Raw genomic sequence first — 20,135 nt, 5'->3', positions numbered from 1 at the left:
TTTCTGTAAGTTTATTTTCTGGAGATTTTTCTCTTTCTTTCTGAGATACCTTGTCACTTTGGTTGTTCATGGTGTTTAATGCACTATTTCTCCTCCTGGTCATTAATGGAAATCTTTTTTTTTTTTTTTTCCAGAAAGAAAATTTATTATATAAAGTTCTCTCATTAGCCTGCTGCAAAAAAGGCGCTTTTCTTTTGGTTTCCAGTAGATGGCGTCTAAGTCTCCTGGATCCCTGCTTTATATAAAACCTTAAAAATGCCTTTTTATTTCCTTAATCACACTCGCTACTCTCAGTTTCAGTCCCTGTCAGTGTTAGCAACAGTTTTGGTAATGTTTGCTCAGATTCCCCTGGGGCTCCGCGGTTTTGGTTTGGAGGGTATGCGGGGAGGGGCTCTCTGAGTTGGGGAATGGGAGCTGCTGCTCAGCCTGTTTTGCAACCATGGCTGGTAAAAATCAACTGTTGTTTTTCTGCCGTCCCAGTTCTCTGCTTTCTGCCCTGATGACTGGGCCCTGCTGCTTGCTGTGTGGAACTCACAACTCTCCCAGGCAGGGTTGTTCAGGGAAGTTACCAGACCTTCTCCCCTCTCCCTTCTCCTACAGGAGCTCTAGCTGCTGCAAGAGGTGGCTTCTTTATTTCTCCCAGTCCACTGTCGGACACCCAGGGTTCTGAGCTGTGGTAGCTCTTATGCGCAGATCCCACGCTCAGACACGCTGGTGTGCAGTTTTGGTGTTTTTTGGTTGAGTTTTAGATGTTCAGCTTATTGTTATTTCAAGGGGAGAGATCTGGGGACGTCTCTCACTCCACCATGTTTCCCAAAACTCAAGATTTCATTTTTTTTAATGACCAAGTGAGATTCAATTGTATATATGTAGCATAACTTCTATATCCAATCATCTAAAAAGGGCATGTAGGTTGCTTCCATATCTTGGCTATTGTAAATAGCACTAATGTGAACTCAGGGATGCATATATCTTTTCAAATTAGTGTTTTAGATTTCTTTGAATAAATACCCAGAAGTGGGATTGCTGGGTCATAAGGTAGTTCTGATTATTGTCTCTTTATAGTATAATTTGAAGTCAGGCGGTATGATAGCTTCAGCCTTGTTCTTTTTTCTAAGGATTGCTTTGGCTATTCGGGGTCTTTTGTACTTCCATATAAATATGATGATTTTTTGTTTTATTTTCTTAAAAAATGCCATTGGGATTTTGATGGGGATTGCATTAAGTCTGTATATTGCTTTGGGTAATATGGCTCTTTTAATCATGATGATTTTCCAATCCATGAACATGGAACATCTTTCCATTTCTTTGTGTCTTCTTCAATTTCTTTTAATAATGTCATAGTTTTTAGTGTATAGGTCCTTCACATGCTTCATTAGTTTTATTCCTAGGTTTTTTATTCCATGTTTCCTGGCTGAACAGGGCCACTGGCTTCACTCTGTGGATGACTGGCTGTGTCTGCCAGACTCTCTGTTTATGTTGCTGTACTGTGCAGCTTTCCAGTGTTCTGGACAGTATTTCTTGTTGAGCAGGGCTTGACGATATAGTCATCAGTGAGTAGGGCTATAAATTAACTCCTATGCCTGGAAAGGGTGGGAGAGCAGGCTCTAAGAAGACTCCAAGTGTTTCTGGTCAGAGTTTCTAGATGGGAGGGGCTGAGAGCTTCACTAAGTAGACGATGGGGCTTGAATTAGTTCTCCTGACTGGAAAGGACAGGAAAACTGGATCCAAGTCCAGAAGAACTCTTTGTTTGTGGTCTTGACTCAAGTTAATTCACATCCCAAGTTCCCTAGCTAAACTGTGTCACTAGCTTTGCTCTATGGCAATCAGCTCAGCCTGCTATATTCTTCACTCAGGCATTTCTGGGATACATAAATTTTCAAGTTTCCAGTCAGACTTTTCAGATTGGGCAGAGATAGGACTTATACTCAGCAGTGGGCAGGGCTATGATTCCCCTGCCTGGACAAGGTTAGAGGGGCAGACCAAGCTTCAGGGGCAGAAAGACTTTTTGTTTGAGGACCTCCAATCAGACACCTGTGCCCTGCTGAGTTTCCTGGACAGACTGTGCCACTACCTCGTCTCTGCAGATGAGTAAAGTTGCTGGTTGAGACTACTACTTGGGCACTGAGGGCAGGAACTCAGTCTGCCAAGATCCCAGAGATTGTTGCAAGTCCCCCACCCCTATTACATTTCCAATGGTTAAGCCCCACAGATTGCGCATGATCCCCATGATATGAGACTGGAGTGAGACTCCCAAGAAGTAACCCACAATGCTAGGTGATCTAGATGCCCACCTTGGATTCTCTTTTCCCACTGGAGGAACTATAGGCCCAGGGGATACCTCTTGATATTATGCTGTACTAGCCTGGGGGAGAGGCAATGTGGTCAGCATGCAGCTAGCCACTCCTCTTACCCTTCTAACACAGTCTGTCTTGGTCTCTGTGGCTAGGGGCCAGGGCAGGCATTGATTTTCACCAGGGCCAGTGGTGGGCACACATTCGACTATGGGTCTTTTTTCATTTATAAAAAATATTTACATACTCAGATATAAACTCGTTGTATGTCACAGATGTTAAAAATATTTTCCACATTTTGTGATTATACTTATCCCATTTATAGTATACTTTAAACAGTAAAATGAATTTTAAAAGATTTATGCATCAGATCTATGATATTTTTATACTCTGGCTAATTTCTATGAAGGTTTATTTTTCTTAATGTTAAAATACCCAAATGTAGTCAATATAGAAAATCCTCTACTATAGAATAGATTGAAAAACAGTTAAAATGGTTGTTGTAGATATAGTTATAAATCTTATTTTAGTTAATTTAATCCTAAAACATAGCTGTTATTTTTTCCTTTTCTTGAGTAAACCCAACTTCCCTAATTGATTTTACTGGAGGAATTACTTTCTTATATTAACCTTACAGAAATTGTTTACTACTTTCTGCTATCTTCATCCTTCCCTCAAAGAAAAGTTAAAACCTTTCTCACCCCGTTAACCTTTGATCATATTTATTTACTTAGAATTTAAAGGGGAAAACAGTAGTTGGTAAAATAAAATGTGTTTTAAAAGTCTTTTACAAGGTCCAAGAAATCTGTTACTAGCATGGACAAGACCATGAACTATGTCATACAAACTATTAAAGCACAGACGTGATTGTAACACTCATACTTTTCTTGTTCTTACACTTTGGTTACTGAAATATGTACCTGTGTGTCTGTGAAGAGGAAAACCATATTCTTGTCGTCTATACCAGCCAGTTTGTACAACTTCCTTAGGTCTTCATGAAAAGTATCATAATTATATCCCCGACTCAGTTCAATCTGTAAACATCTGTAACCGCATATGTGAGCTGCAAGTCTTGTAAGAGACTGCTTGCCAGTTCCTCCTACTCCGACGAGCAGGGCATTGCCTCTTTCCTGACGAATCATGCGGGCAATTCTGCAGGAAGCAGAGCAGAGAAAGATTTATTTCAAGTGTACAGATGTGGTTTCTGCTCAGAGGGCTTGCTCCAGTATGGAAGGCTGGTGGCCAGTGGAGTGTCATCCCTGAGCACAAGACCACAGGAAAGAATAGTCTGAGTTTCATGTTTGGGAGGGAAGTACTTCTAGGCTTTTCCTTATATCCATCTCTCCTCATATATAACCCTTTCCTGAAGGTTGTTCGACTTGGTCATGCAAATTTAGAGTAAAGTAAAATCTTTTTTCTTGTCTTCAAGTGTGAAGGATTTTGTCAGGAACCCTGGCTGACCTAGGTCACTACTATGCTAGTCATTATATTGGCAAGTCCAGATCTCCATTTATAAGGATGAGCAAGCAGAAAAAGCATTGGACCTAGGAAAAGACATGGCAGTTCAGGAGAGATTAATGGAAAAAATCTAAAATGGATTTACTGTAAGATATCAATAAATTTTAAAAAATTTCTTATTCATGTTAACAACAAGAATTTGAAAAGCACTGTAATCATGATATTAAAGTAAGCATGCAGAAAGAGAAAAAAAGGGAAAAAAATCAGTTTGGGAAAAATCGAATGGAGATAGAAAAATCTGACTACCAAATTGAAAACCTCAGTGGAAGATGAACCTCGCAAATAGGATACTGAAGAAAATCGAATAAGTGAAGTAGAAGATAAACTCAACTTACCTAGGACTCAGTGAAAAAGGATAATAATATTAAAATGCCGAGAGACAATGGACGATAAGGAGGACAAATCTGGGAAAAACAAATGGGATTCCAGAAGCCACACAACGGGAATTGTAGAAGGAGAGACAAGAGGAGATAGAACTGATAAAACAGTGACTGAAATAATGGAAAATATACCATTTTTATTTGTTGATGATTTAGATTTTTTTCCAGAGTGTTACTGGATAAAACCCTCAGAGCTGAGCCCACAGATCTGAAGACATTACTGAGGGTCAAGAAAAAAAAACAAAAACAAAGATGAGAGGTAAAACTAAATATTTTCTAGGAGATATAGAAATAAAAATAAAATGTGTGTGTAGGTATACATATGTATGCGTATATGTATGTGTGCATATATGTATCTATTTCATACAGGTAAACATATATGAAGTGGAAATCTATCTTTTAGACATAGTTGAAAAGTTCATGAACATCTAAAAAGCAGATGTAATCGATTACTCCCAAAGGGACAAACCTAACTTTAGGCTGGCCTAAGGCATCTATTTTACCAAATAACATTCCATAAGATAGTGGTTTCAGAAGGAAAACTATCATTTTATTGCTCAGAGAGAAAGCCATCTGCCAACCCTTCCTAAAAGATTCCTTGACAATATAGAAAGTATACATAAATGTAAAAAACTCAGGAAGGGGGGAAGAATGTCAGTATAAAAGTGAGTAGTATGTATGAGACTCAAGTCCATATACTATTGTTAAGCTGAAAAAAGGTAATAAGAATGTCAACAAATTATCCTTAAAAAGAAGATACAAATGTAAAAATAATTTTTAAAAATTATCATCACCATTATCTAAAATGTCAGATTGGGTCATCAGAAAGGAGGAAACCATTGGAGAAATGTAAAAGCAGGTTAAATTTCTCTTTCTCTCTTTCTCCCTCTCTCCCTCTTTCAAACAGGAAATTTATCTATCTAGCTATCTAGTTATCCTCTACCAATCATCTAATCTATCTATCTATCTATCTATCTATCTATCTATCTATCTATCTATCTATCATCATCTACCTATCTATCATCTAGTTTTATTCATGATGCTGATAATTGGAGAAAACAAGGTTTGAATATTTGAAAAGGAGAATGGCTTTATTATTTTTTTAATGATGAAAGTAAAACATAGTCATTGTAACTAATAGGAGAAAAATCTTTAGGGGAGGATTTGACAAAAGATACGAGGGAAAGGAGCCGAGAACCTTCTTTTGACTGCTTGTAAGCTTCATCACATGTAAGCTCCATCATGAGGGCCTGGAGGTTGTCCTGCTTTCTATTGGAACCATGCATATAGCACATAGTAGGAGCGTCATACATCTTTGTTAAGTGAATTTATGTCTGTTGAGTTATATGTGTGTGTTTACAAAATGGAATTAAACTCTACATGATTGCTTTGCTAAATAATGCACTGTGGACATTCTCATGTTAGTAAATACATCAATAGAAAGGGCTCATTATGGACATGAGTTATGAGGCAGTTACTAAATATTCAAGAATTTAGCAGATATACCATTTTTATTTCTTGACGATTTAGATTTTTTTCCAGAGTGTTACTGGATAAAAGATTTCCCAACTGAGCAATTTTTATTTTTTTATTTTTTTGTTATTATTTTTTTAATTTAAGGCCTGTGCTTTTAAAGGGCAGTCTATACAAGGCAGTTTACCCATTACATGCTCCCAAAGTTGCCACACTGCAAGGATGGTAGAATAGATAGATCTCTTGTTAAAATATAAGCCACAACTTAGAAGAGTCATCTCCTCCTACCATAGTAGAGAAAATATAACTTTGGAAGATTCTTAAATGGAGGGTGATCCCTAGCCTGCCACTTGTTAGTTAGAAGACTTTGGACAATCTACCTAGTCTCTCTGTGGCACACGGTATTGTCCAAATATGGCTGCAACAGTGTTTCTGGTCCTACTTGCTCTTTGATTCTATCAAGAGGATAAAGTCTCTAACCTTTCCTTGTGAAACTGGGTGAGTGTGTAGGACTTCACTGACTGACAGAGTATGGTAGAAGTGATGCAATGTGACTTCCCAGGCTAAGTCATGGAAGGCCATTTGACTTCTTCCTGGCTTTCTTTCTCAGGGCACAAACCTTTGGAGCCCTGAGCCAGCATGTCAGAAGCTTGGACAAGCTCATGCTGCCATGTTGGAGAGATATGCAGAGTCCACATGGAGGCAGAGATGCTCCAGGTGCTACCTGACCGCAACTGTGTGAGAGACCTCAGGAGAGAACCACAGAGAGTCATGAGAGGTAATGAAAAAATGAAGCCACTATGTATTACAGGCTTAATATATAGCAACAGGCCACGGAACATTGTCTGAGATTTATTAGTAGATTATGCTATTGAGCCATACAGAGGTGTTGTGACAGTTAAATAAGATATTCCATATCATAGTTTTATATTCACACTGATTGCCATTATTATTAGTGCTCCATGGGGTGGAACTGGTATTAGAGGTCACAAGGAAAAGATTTTGACTTATGCTCGAAGGGTCATTTTGACATGGAATTGTCTAACAGGACACAGTCCACTTCAAATAGTGGTGTGTGCTCCAAGGACTGCAGACTCTCAGGCTGGTTATCTAGGTGACAAGGATGTCCCTCAAGGATATTTGCAACGGGTAAGAGTGAGACTCGTAAGCAGATGGAATCTATGATACTTGCTTCAACTTGTTTTGCTATAATCTTGAATCTCCTCTTTCTTTAGGCAAGCTTGTTATAATCAGCCTTGTTATGCTGTACATGTATCTCTGTGAACACCTTAGATCCTTTTTTTGTAATGACCCAGGATGTTTAGAACAAACAAAAACAATCTATTAAGGCTTAGCAAAAATAATAACCCCCGAGAGTCCAAAGAAAGTTAGTGTATACATATTCAAAATATATATAAAAAATAACTTACATTATCGTAAGAACTTCATCCATCTAGCAACTTTTTAAAAGAGTTTTTCAATCCTTAACCTTTTAATATAAAACAAATTAGTTCAATGTATTATTGAGTACCTTATAAAACTATACCTTGAAACATGTTCTATAGCGTCCTGGAAGAACACCAACTTTACTTCTTTGGGGTTTGTAAGGTTATAATCATCAAGATAGTCTTGTAGTACATTTGAGATTTTCTCTATATCGGGCATGTCATCATAAATCCGATCACTTTTATCTGCTCCAAACTATAAGATGATTTATAAGAGAAGAAACATTTGGATCAGTTCTGATATAGAAATGTATATAACATACATGACCTTAGGAGGGAAGATTGTTTTATTTATGCTACTATTTAATTATTTGCTTATATATATATGCTAGGAGGGCTTTCAAATCAAGTTAACAGCACTAAAGAAACTGAGATTTTTGTGGCTAACTGAAAATCCATCTCATTTAACTTCTTCAAGTGGTACATTGGAATTTCAGTTTTATTTGCAATAAAATTCACACAGGAGCTCAGAAATAAGTTTTAAATTTTTCTCACTATACCTTACTCTGGTTTCATAATTTTGCTCTTAGGCTGTTGACATCAGAAAAGCTAAATGGGTTGAAAATTGTGTATGGCAGATTGTCATGGTTATAAAAAAATCATGCCAGAACTATGTGTCATTTTTACACAGTCATCATCTAATTAAATAAATCTTTGAGAATAAAAACTATAGGGAATTGGGGTTTATAGGTGTAAACTACAGGGAATTGAGGTCTTGTTTGAACCTAATTATGATGTCTTTTCTTTGCTGTAGCAACTTCCCTGGGGACATTTTCATTTGGAACCTTTGACTAAAATACATGCAGGCAATGCAAGAAGAGCCCAACTGATTTTTTCCTTTGCTTTATTCCCCCATTTGATAATAACGTTACTGGAACCACACAGAAAATATAATCACCACCTGAAAATGATTTTTGGACTTTGTGTTTGATAATACATTTAAATAGATATATTTCATACAAATAAATTATTATTTTTTAATTTGATAGGAGTCACCAGAGTGCCGAGGTATTGCATACATAAAGATAAGTTTATTCATTTGTTTAACTAGCATTGACTGAGAGCATGCTATATACCCAGCTCTGTGCAAGAAGCCAGGGATGTAGGGCCAACGAAACAGATATGGCTCTTCCCTCTGGCAGACACTAGGAACACTGAACCCAAACAAGTCAACTTGTAAAACAATATGGCTGTCTGTCAACAAAGGCAGGGTTGTTTGATGGAAGACTTATTCTAGGTAGGTCTAGAGGGTAAAATTAGGGCCCATGTGCGGATGTTACTGGAGGTGGGGTGCAGACTAGAGGAACTTAATACGAGGAAAATTTTATTACTAATTAGAGATACCCTGAAATGAGAGGGCAGCATTGCTAACTAATGCGCTTCTCATAACTGGGAGCATTTGAGCAGAAGCTGCACAGGTACAAATGGTATGGTAAGGGGAAGTTCAGTTCTGAGTTAAGAGACTAAATCTCCTTACAAATTGAATACCTGATGTGTTTCCGATTCAAACTCTTAACAAAATGAATGTAACTAGATCAGGAGTTAGCAATATTTTTCTCTAACGGGCCAGGTTATAAATATTTTAGGCAATATAGGCTCTGTTACTGCTACTCTACTCTGCCTTCTAATGTAAAAGCAAACACATAAATTATACACAGTCAAATTGATTGAGTATAGCTATGTTCCTACAGAACTTTATTTACAAAAATGGGCAGTGGGCAGATTTGGCCTGAGGGTCAAAGTTTGCTGACCTGTCATCTAGGTCTTTAATTTTTACAGGTACAAGTTTCTTGTAGAATATAAACCTGAACTTTATAATCTTCATATTATAAAGTTTATAGTTATTATATTCATATAATTATAATCTTCAAATGTAGTCAAGTCATCACAACATACTTGCCTTAATGAAATCTCCAAATATGATGGGCTTACTCAAAAAATATTCCAGGTCAATTGCAATCCCAAAATGTTTGTCTAGACAAAAAACAAAGCCAATTTTAATATAATGATAAGATTGAATGAAATATTTTAATAATAAATATTCAGAATACTATCAGCTATTACTTAGAAGCCTTAGTTAGTATAAATGAAGCTGAGAGAAAGCCATGTTAACACTACACAACTTGAATTTGGTTGATAACCTTCCAGATTTAAGATTAAGAATGTTTAATATTAATTTTATTAAGAAATAGATATTGAATACATATTAAATAATTAAGAAGTACTTTAGAAATGTCCTGGCTTATCAAACAAAATGCTGTTCCCCCTACTTTCCCTCCTCTAATTAAAATTTTATACTGAATTTGAAATATTAACAACTCTTGAATTTCAAGAAACGATTTTTATAATATTTATATATTTTTATATGTTTGAGTTGATGTAAAAACTTTTACTCATGAATGGCTGAAATTCATTTTGTTTTACACTCTATATAAGTTCATTTTAATTTTCCTTTATAGAAACCAAATTGCTTTTCTACTAAAAAAAAGAGCAGCTAAATAAAGATTGATATGTACTGGCCATTTCTGTCAAAATAGCATGGAAATAGTGCTTATCTTCATTGTTAATCAGACGATCATGGAAAACTCTTTGACATTCATGGCAAAAGAGTCTAAATATCTGTATTTGTTCTCTTATTGTTCCTGGATCACATTGGAGGATACCTGTTTTAAAAAAAGAAAAATAAAAGAAAAATTCTACATTCGTGGAATACATAGTATTAGTTAAATTAATCAGCAGTTCCTTAAGTCCAACTTTATCTCCACACTACCAGAAGTGGGTGCTTCCCCAGTGGATATATACATATAACAAAAGTGACCCCTTCTTTGAAAGCCAAACAGGGACACATTATCTGACAAAATATCTTTTCTTGTTTTGTGGTGTTTCTTTAACTGAACATATGAAGTGGTCAGACTTCACAGTGTAAGCAATGTTCATCTCTTTTTACATTACCTTGCAGTATGTTATGTGAGGAGTGTCCTCTTTTATATATTTTCATCTACCAATTCTCCTCATCCGACCTTTACACAGTTTTCAAAACATCAGTTTGCTCTCTTATCTTCCCCAATGCTTGTTCCTCATCAAAATGTCCCTGGTCCTTCTGGCTTCTACTCAAATGATCCTGAGTACTCTTTGTATTAATATAAATTGTAATTGCAAACACAGTTCTAATAATTTCAAGTTACAGCAAAAGCAATGATGCATAGCAGTCCAGGAAGTGCTCATTCTCCATGCGGACCCTTCACATGGGACTCCACAGAGCATGCAGAGGGTGATGGGAGAATCTCTTCTACACATACAAGTACACAGAACAGACAGGGTGCACTGCATCCATGTAGGTGCTTCATGCTGCTTTGGCATAATAGGGGATTTCTATAGATAATAATGTTACATTTTTTATTTTTGCAGCTCGCTTTGTGTGTGTGTGTGTGACATATTTTTTTGAAATGCTTAAAGATTTAATTGTTTTCAGCTAATATTTGTAGAAATAAAAGCATTTCCATGACATTTTAATAAAATGTGGAGACAAGGGGAAATATTCAAACATTGGAATTTTCTAGATACTTTATAATGCATCATTGTTGGAGATAAAATGTATCCTGAATTTGGAGGCTCAGAAATTATCTAATAAGTACGAATAGAAAGACGGTGGAGGAAGGATGATAAATAGATGACTGGATTAGACAGTGTCTGAGGACCAGGAAATGAGTCCGAAGCAGTTCACTAAGGAAAAATGAGTTCATGAATCCCGTGTCTAAGCTGCTAATATGGGAGAGTAAAATTTTACTGGAGGAAGAATAAAAGTTATTGTGTCATCCTGTGGCAAGGATGGTGTTCCAGCTTCAAGAGTCTCCAGGCTCTTGAAGGAGAAAGGCTGGCTATAGGACAGGAGAAGGAAAAGAGAGTTGCCGAGCCATAGAGTTGAGTTTGGAAACATAAGGGACCTGTGGTGAGAATTGTGAGAACCGAGCATCAGGGACGGGCAATTTAAGGAGGGTCAGGGTTCTTAAGCCAAGCCTCAGCTCCTATCAACAGTCTTATCTCCTAGTTCATTCCCTGCCTTGTTAATATACTGCAGGTCTCATCTGTGTTTGCTAAGGACTTAGATTTTGATGAGAACAGAAAAGGGAGCTGGATTTCAGAGAGCTCAGTCATTGCTTTATTTGGAAGTGCTCAATAGTTTTCACTACTTTACTTCATAGATATCTAAAACATACTTAAATACTTTAGTTTGTGTGAATCTTTTGTTGAGAATAAAATACTAAGAGTGGTTTAGAACCAAGAAAACTAGGCAGGGAGTCAGCACTGGATGGGAACAGAGCAGATCACTGAGCAACTAAGAGTTGGTGTCCTTGTGTACAAAATAATGTGAGAACTTAGTGTAAGAATTTAAAAGGTTTCTTTTAGGTCTGACATTCTATGACATTCATTCATTTGTTCATTCAGTGTGAGGCATGATTCTAGGCACTGGGGATGCCCTATTTCGGGGGCAGCAAGGGGGCAGCAGTGGTGGGGAGGAAAGTGGTAGATAACAAAGGCAGGATAAGCGGCTGGGTCCTGATCTCACAGAGCCTCAGTCCCAAGACAGGTGGTAGGGAAGCAGCTTCGGTAGTGTCTGAACCGGGGATACCTCTGGCTGCCGTGCAGAGGGCAGAGCTGGCTTTATGATTAGGTAAGTAGGCAGCCTGGAAGCAGGAGACCAGAGATAGAGAGGAAGCTCTTACTATTAGAATTCCTTGGTGAAACATGACAGTAGTTTGGGCTAGAGTGGTCGAGAATGGAGTGGTGAGCAATGGTTAGATTTGGGATATATTCTGAAGGTAAATCCATCAAGGTTGTTGATGGATTGGATAGAAATCATCAAGAAATGAGAATAATCAAGGATGCTCCAGGGCTCATGGCCAGAGCAACTAATGGTAGTCCCCTTACCTGGGTCAGGGTACACATGGCTTGGAGGAGCATAAAGCGAGAATTCAGATATGCCAAGTTTAAGGACTACAACTGGATATCTAAGTGAGGTCTCTGAGAGGGGAGTTGGATACACAAATCAGACACTTAGAGGAGAGGGGAAGCTGGAGGAAGACATTCAAGTGTCATTTCTGAATAGATGTATTTAACATCATGGAATCGACTGAGATAACCTAGGGAGTATGACTAGATAAAAAAGAGGACTGAGACAGACCCTAGGGGCACCCTAACATTTAGAGGTAGGGAAGAAGAGCATCACCTATCCAAACAGACTGAGCAGCGGCAGCCAGTGAGAGAGGAGGGGACCCAAGAGAGTGCGTGCCCTGGCAGATCAGAGAGAAGGGGTTCAAGAGAGAGGGCCAGGGTGTTGTGCCTCACACTGCTGAGAGGCAAAGGTCCAGACTGAGAACTGACCAATGGATTTGGCATGATAGAGAGGTGGGGAGGAATAGCTTAGTGCATTGTCAAGTATAAAAGCTTAATTGGAATATATTAAAGAGAGAACTGGAAAAAGTAAGGTGATGAGACCATTCTTTAAAGGGTCTTTTTAAAAAGAGCAGAGAAAATGCAGGGGATATGGGGTCTAAAGAGCATTATTTTTTAAGATGGGAGGAATTGTAGTAGGTTTTCATGCTGTTAGGAGTGATCTAATAGAAGAGGAAGCATTGACGATAGCAGGAATTATAGTAGCAAAATCTCTGACTAGGTAGGAGGGGCTGGGACTCAGTGCGAGTCCAGAGGGCATACTGACAGAAGAAGAGACTGCAGTAGGAGGGAAGCAGGATGCAGGTTGTCTGAGAGAGCTGGAAGATAAGGCAGTTTTGGTGTGACAGCTTCTATTTTTTTCAGTAAAATAAAAAGACAGGTCATCCACTGGGAGTGAGAAATGGGAGGGGATGTTGTCGGTTTGAGGGTAGCTGTGAAACAGCCTGGAGTGGCAGCTAGACAGTGACTTGAATAAGGACATGTAATGAGATTTCCAGACACCTGTGTATATACAATTCTACTGAGGGATTTGAGGTGAATGGAAATGAAGGTAGGGTGAAGGTTAGAGAATGAGGGGTTCATACACTACCTTGCACACATTTGGATAAATCCCTCAAGTTAAAGACGTAATGGGACTTGGCTGGTGTTGGCAGAAGATCGACACTCATTCTACGGTAAATCTCAACTGAAGCTTCAACAATGTTGGACGCAGTTTGCTTGACAGCTGGTGGGAAGTCATTCAGGAAGCCATTTAGGATGGCCTAAAACCAGAAACATAGTAAAAAAGGGTTAGATTTTTTTTCCCCCACCAACAACTTATCTTTCAAATGTTCCAGATTTGATGCTACTTTTTCTAATAATAACTAGGAGGCCAAATTCCAATGTAAGGACATCTGGGTGTTAAACTCTTCCATTCATTTAAGAATAGATTCTCAAGAATGGGCTCATTCCTGTCTTCTGTGATTGTCTGGTGATGTGTGAGCAGCATTCATATCTGACCAACAAACTAGAATAAACTTACTCTCCAGTAATTTAGACTGCTGCTCACTGTGGGTCAAGAGTCTTCACAGAGTACCCAGACTTCATGGAAACTGAAGTCCTCTCTGATTTTTATGGGCCAATGACCAACAAGTCCATAAACTTTCTTCTTCTTGTATATTTAAAGTACAACTTATTCATAACTACAGACTCCTCACCCTTCAGCTTCCCCATCTTAGTATATGGCCCCACCCTCTGCTCAGATTAGGAACTTGGAAGTCTCTTTTGACACCTGCCATTCTGTCCGACAATCAATTTTGAACACATTTCTTGAATCTGTTTCCCCTGACATTACTTCATTCCAACCCTGAATAATATTGTCACTAAATTAGATATAATTCTTAATTATAAATCTATAACAGCAGTAATTGAAAACCATGATCAATCTGGGCTTCTTCACTCCCTCTGCCTCCCACTGGCCTCTTTATTTCCACTCTTGTCTCCCTTCTGTTATCTTTAACCATGCAAACCAGGCACTGCGCCCCACTGTCAGTCCATGCTGTGCCTCTGCCCAGCATCCTCACTCTACCCTCTTCTCCCCATTATTCACTGTGTCCAGCCACGCTGGCCTTACCACCCACGCTGTCTCCTCCACCAGGGTCCCTGCACATGGTTTCCCCTCCCAGTTCCACCTCTACATAGCTGTCAGCTTGGGAGGGACTTTCTCATTCTTCATGTTTCAGGTTACATGTCATCTCTTCGGAGAGGCCTTCCTTGACTGCCCCATTTAAAGTAAGCTCCTCCTCCCCAATCAGTCTCTTACGGCTCTCTGACCTTCTCATATATAACTTGTCAAAATCTGAAAGTGCATATTTATTAGCTAGCCCCCTATCTCCAGTTGTTTGGGAAAATCATTATAGATTTTTGAACAGATAAATTCCTCTCACTATTTACCTTGGAGTCACTCAAGGGAGAAGCCACCAGAATACATATTAATGCTTGCAAATCAGTCCTTGTGACTTTAGATTTGGGGCTCATATATGAGATACTTTGAAAAAAAAATAAAGTATTTGTTTTCAGTGAGCCCCATTTGACATTAGCTTTAGCAGCTTACAAGGACTAGCTATCTTTTTGAGGTAACTGGCCTCCTGGGGCCCCTAACATGAGTTTAACATTCCCCACATGGCCCACATTTTGAGTAGGACCATTCCAACATACATAAAATAAAACATTTATTATATATAGCATATATACATTATACATGAAAAAGTCTAGTTTGTTATTCTGTATCACAAAAATACAGTTATATGTAACTAATATATAATATGCATGTTATATGTTAATATACATATATCAAGTTTTATTTATACATAACTATTATATTATATATTAATTCATTCATCTGTTAATTATCTTTCTCCATGGTGGAAGCTCCATGAGGACAAAAATGAAATCTGTTTTGTTTAAGATGATATGCCAATGTCTGGCACACAGTAGGTGCTCAGTAAATACTCCTTTAAGGAATGAATTAAGAATTACTCAACTGATATTCATAAGTTACAATGAGCATGTCATGGTAGAGTTTGCTGAGGACCATAGCTTATCATTTTGTTCAAAGGTCTGGCAACTTCAGAAAGGTTCTCTTAAGAATATACATATGAGATAGAGCCAGAATTCCCAGAATTTTTGGGAAGGATGCTTTGGCATGAGGACATTATTAGTATTTTATAGAATTGATCACAGTTTTAAATTACAGCTGTTATAGCTTTATAATTAATGATTACATCTAGCTTAGTGAAAATATTAGCAATTTAGTTTGTTTTGTGTAGTTTAGTTTCCTATTAGAGTGCATTGTGATGCATATTTTTGGCATACAAATTTCCGGTAAGTAAACACTAAGATGTGTGCGGAGTGTGGTTTGAATCACTCAGAACCATACATAATCCAAATCTGTGCAAACGGTAAACCATAATTAGTGGTGTGTTCCCTGCACATCTGTGCTGTTTATCTTGCAACAGACTGTCAAATAAAATATAGTGCTATTACTGATAGTTTTAGAACTAATATATGATTAAAAACATTATATATATATATACCATAAACATATTGTATACGTACACTTTTTAGACATCTAGGCTTCTTTTATATAGCAAAAAAATCAATTTGTATATGTTGTTAACAACATATTTACTTTAACTTGTTGATTTTCCTTTTCTTCGATTCTTGGTTATTCCCCCAGTTCTTTCTCATCCACACAATGACAAAGGGCAGAGAAGGCTGGCAATGAACACCTGGTGAGCTCTGCTTGGATGAGCTGTGATTTAAAATGTAGTTTGGAATCCATGGATCGAGCAAGTCCTTTTCTTGTACATGTTAAATATCCTGTCCTGATAATGAAAACATGCTTCCCCACCTGAATCCAATGCAACCCAGTGGCCCCCGGATCTCTCGGCTTTGCTGTAGTTCATTTCCATTGTCACCCACAACTAGTGCGAGTTTTAAATATAAGCCTCTGTGTTGCAGTGGGAAGAAGCAGTTTCTGCCTGTTTTCAGCTGTGACATGCTTGCTAGATGATATTCCTGTGAGTGACACATTCCTTTGGACATGACAATCCCACAGGCAGAGAGGGAGGAGGCTGAGATTGGGGACAATTTCTTTTCCAGGATCCCAGATTCTACTTTTTCCTTCTACCCAGTTAAGCATTTTAGAATGATTAACAATGAAATTTTTGTTGAAATAACCTTGAATTTGATTTAACTTATTAACATATGAAATATTTTGCAAATTCAGCACTTTATCATCAGGCATAAGTTACTTGGGACACCCCTTGCCACTGATCACATCACGAAGTGTGTTAGGAGAGCATGGGTGGGAATCACTCATTTCAAACTCCAAAATATACACATAAAGGTTCTCCAAAAAAGATAGGACTTCAAAAAAGTCTTCTAATACTTGTATTGGTCTCCCCATTATCCATTTTATGTCTTGTTCTATAACTGGTGCTTACTCATAGAAGATGAGCTCCCATCCTTTCATATTCTAAAGTATGCTTTGAAAGTTTTTCAAACTGTGGAAATTTTTACACATTATTTTGGGATTAGCTCCTAAACAACTTATTGGAACTACTTTAAATTTATTAAAAATTTCCCATGGATATAAGCTACTTTAATATGAATATCACTTGCCACATGCTGGCTCTGCTCCTTTCTCTCCTCTAAGGAGCCCATTAGCAGGAGAGGCCCCTGATGTAAACGCAGAGGCTCACTTATGCCTGCACCATGGCCCTCTTTGGCTCCTAGGTGATTACCACCAAAGTCAGCTTCTCCGGACCAGTTACCTGTCTGTCTGCTTCATTCTACCTATATGCCAATTTCACCATTTCCTGCCTCTGTGACTGTAGTCACCCACGTACTTTCTGTCCCCAGGATCTGTCCGTCCCTGTCCATTCCCATCCTCTAGGACTCAGCTCACCGTCTATATCCTCTAAGCAATCTTTGCTGGTTGATTATGGCATGCTTGCTCTAGTAACACTGCTTCATTCTCTCATCATTCTATTAGAAAGAATGCCTAACATTGATTGAACGCTTCCACTGAGCACTTACAGGGCAGGCATGGATCTTCTCCCCATTAAAGAATGAGAAAATGGCCCTTAGGGAAATTTATAGAGGTAGGAGAAATGGGTGGTTGTTTCTATCGAATGAAATAGTAGCAGTGGAGGTGATGAATTCTGAATTGTGTTGAACTTGAGCTTGTGGAGTGGGTACCGGGGGGCAGGTGGTAGGCATGTGGACGCATAGACCTGGTGGTCAGATGAGCACAGAGGTGGGGGCTGGGCAGTGGATGAGATCTGCTGAGAATTGTGTGTATAGTGGGACAAGGGCCCAGGGTACTGCCTTTCTTAAAAGTGTTTTGATAATCTTTCTGCATTCCTAAAACTCTCTCTGAGACCACTAACAGAGAAGGCAGTGAAACTATCTCTGAGACCACAAACACAGAAGGCCGTGATGTAAATGCCTATCAGTTACCACCCAGATGCCCTGTGTTTACCTGGTTTCTGCTGAGGACAGAGACAGATGGGCTCTCTAAAAAAACCAACAGACTGTTTGATTGTGGGGATCCTGGAACAAATATGTTTTCTTTTTTAATTTTGCCTAAGTTTAAATCCACACTTACCTGAAAAATTTGTTTCAAACTGTGCTCCGAGGGCATTGGGAGACACAGCATGCTGAAGTGTCGGATGAAGCGGGGAGTCACAGGGTTGCGGCCACCGCCTGGAGGTGCACACGCTGATACAATCGTTACATCCTGTCGGGGAAGAAATCCACTAGGGTTACTCAGCAAAGAGAGATGAGAGCTGTCTATCCCAATCAGGGCTCAGAACCAACAGTTTTTGAAGACCTACCCTTTGCCAGCATTGTATTATGTTTTCCTACGTTTTATGACTCAACCTTCATGACAACTCCAGGAGATCACTATATTTACCCCCATTTTGCAGGTGAAAAAAAAATCAAGGCCCTGGATGGTTAAGTTGCTCAAGGTCCCTCAGCTAACTCATCTGCCTTATGTAAATACTTCTACATAAAAATTTAATCTTAAAAAATTGTAAGAATTTGAAAAATGGTTTAAATATGGCAGCGTGAGAGATGTTCCCAGATCTTTCCCCTTGAAACAACAATAAGCTGAACACCTAAAACTCAACAAAAAACACCCAAACTGCACACCAGCACGTCTGAGCATGGGATATGCGCATAAGAACTACCACCGGTCAGAAACCCAGATGTCGGGTGGTGGACTGAGAGAAACAAAGAAGCTGCCTCTCGAAGCTGGAGCTCCCTGTAGGAGGAGAAGGAGGAGAGAAGGAGTGGCAAGTTCCTTGAATAGCCCTGCCTGAGAGAGCTGTGAGATCCACCCAGCCAGCAGCAGTGCCCAATCATCAGGGCAGAAGGCAGAGAAACAGGGATGGCAGAAAAGTGGGGATGGCAGAGAAACAACAGTTGATTTTTACCAGCCTCAGAGGCAAAACTGAGCCGAGATTGAGTGAGCATGATTAAACATCTGTAAGGGGAAAAAAAGACATTATTAATGCTTTATGTAAAGCAGAGATTCAAGAGGCTTAGACGCCACCTACTGAAAACCAAAAGAAAAACACCTTATTTGCAACAGGCTAGGGACCATTATATAATAAATCTTCTTTCTGAAAAAAAACCAACCAACCCCCCCCCCCAAAAAAAAAAAAACCCAGCAGAACACACTTCCATTAATGCCCGGGCAGAGAAATAGCCCATTAACCACCATGAACAACCAAAGTGACAAGGCATCTCAGAAAGAAAGAGAAAAATCTCCAGAAAAAAAGCTTACGGGCATAGAAATATGATACTTAAATAACAGAGAATTCAGGATGGTATTTCTGAAAAAACTCAATGAGATCCAAAACGAATCATATTAACAATTTTAGGAATTGAAAAAACAACTAGGTGTGCAGAATGAGTTTTTTAGCAAGGAGATTGAAACCCTCAAAAAGAACTGATAGACATTCTGGAGATAAAAAGCACACTGCAAGAGCTGAAAAATGAAATAAAAAGCTTGGGAAATAGAGTCGACCAAATGGAGAAAAGGATCAGTGATATTGAAGACAGAAATCTGGAAATAAATCAGAAAGAAGAAGAGAGAAATCAAAGAATGAAAAATAACGAAAGAGAAATACAAGAACTAGCTGATACCATCAGAGGAGGAAACAAAAGAATAATGGGAATTCTCGAAGGAGAGGAAAAGGAGAAGGGATTAGAAAGCATTTTCACACAAACAGTGGACGAGAATTTCCCAAATCTAAGAAATGAGCAAGAGCTTGGAATTCAAGATTTCAACAGAATATCCAATTATCTCAACACATAAAAGGCCTTCACCAAGACACATTTTATTAAAATTGTCAAAAAGCAACGACAAAGAATTCTCAGGGCGGCCAGAGAAAAGAAGACAGTAATGTATAAAGGAAAACTCATTAGATTATCATTGGACTTCTCAGCACAAACCTTACAAGCCAGAAAGGAGTGGAATCATATATTCAAACTATGAAATAAAAGGAACTACCAGCCAAGAATAATGTATCCACCTAAGCTCTCCTTTAGATATGAAGGAGAAATTAAGACCTTTCCAGACATGCAAAAATTGAGAGAATTCACCACTATGAGGCCTGCATTACAGGAAATTCTGAAACAGGTGAGCTCGCTTAAAACAAAATGACAACAACAAAAAAGCATAATTAGGAGTAAGGTGACTAGCAGGCTGATAAAAGCAGAGGAGTGCAACTCTTACTACGAACAGGGCATTATAAGCTTAAAATAAGAAGAGATTTGCTATAACAAGATAGTAATGGAACGTTCAGCATACATAGGGACAAATTGAGATAACAATGACTGAAAAGAGGAGGAATCAAAGATCCAAATTCACAAAGAGAAATGGAGATGAGGCACGCACAGAAGAAAATGGACATATATATATATATAAAATTATCCTTTACATCTTTGTAATAGTA

The 20,135-nt window shown here is 38.5% G+C and overlaps 1 protein-coding gene across 1 annotated transcript in view; it reads right to left on the bottom strand.

Moving 5' to 3' along the window:
• DNAH6 (dynein axonemal heavy chain 6) overlaps positions 1-20,135 on the bottom strand; it is a 233,739-nt gene that overhangs the window by 105,519 nt on the left and 108,085 nt on the right. The window contains exons 41-46 of the mRNA XM_025050893.1: positions 17,777-17,908; positions 13,214-13,385; positions 9,687-9,833; positions 9,071-9,144; positions 7,212-7,366; positions 3,215-3,446 (exon numbers count right to left, since the gene is read on the bottom strand). Coding sequence (XP_024906661.1) covers positions 3,215-3,446; positions 7,212-7,366; positions 9,071-9,144; positions 9,687-9,833; positions 13,214-13,385; positions 17,777-17,908 — 912 coding nt within the window. The remainder of the gene's footprint in view (positions 1-3,214; positions 3,447-7,211; positions 7,367-9,070; positions 9,145-9,686; positions 9,834-13,213; positions 13,386-17,776; positions 17,909-20,135) is intronic.

The sequence above is a fragment of the Pteropus alecto genome, unplaced genomic scaffold, assembly GCF_000325575.1.
Source record: "Pteropus alecto unplaced genomic scaffold, ASM32557v1 scaffold117, whole genome shotgun sequence".
In the NCBI taxonomy this organism is placed as follows: domain Eukaryota; kingdom Metazoa; phylum Chordata; class Mammalia; order Chiroptera; family Pteropodidae; genus Pteropus; species Pteropus alecto.
The sequence above is the reverse complement of the archived record's forward strand: the minus strand, read 5'-3'. Positions and strand labels throughout refer to the sequence as shown.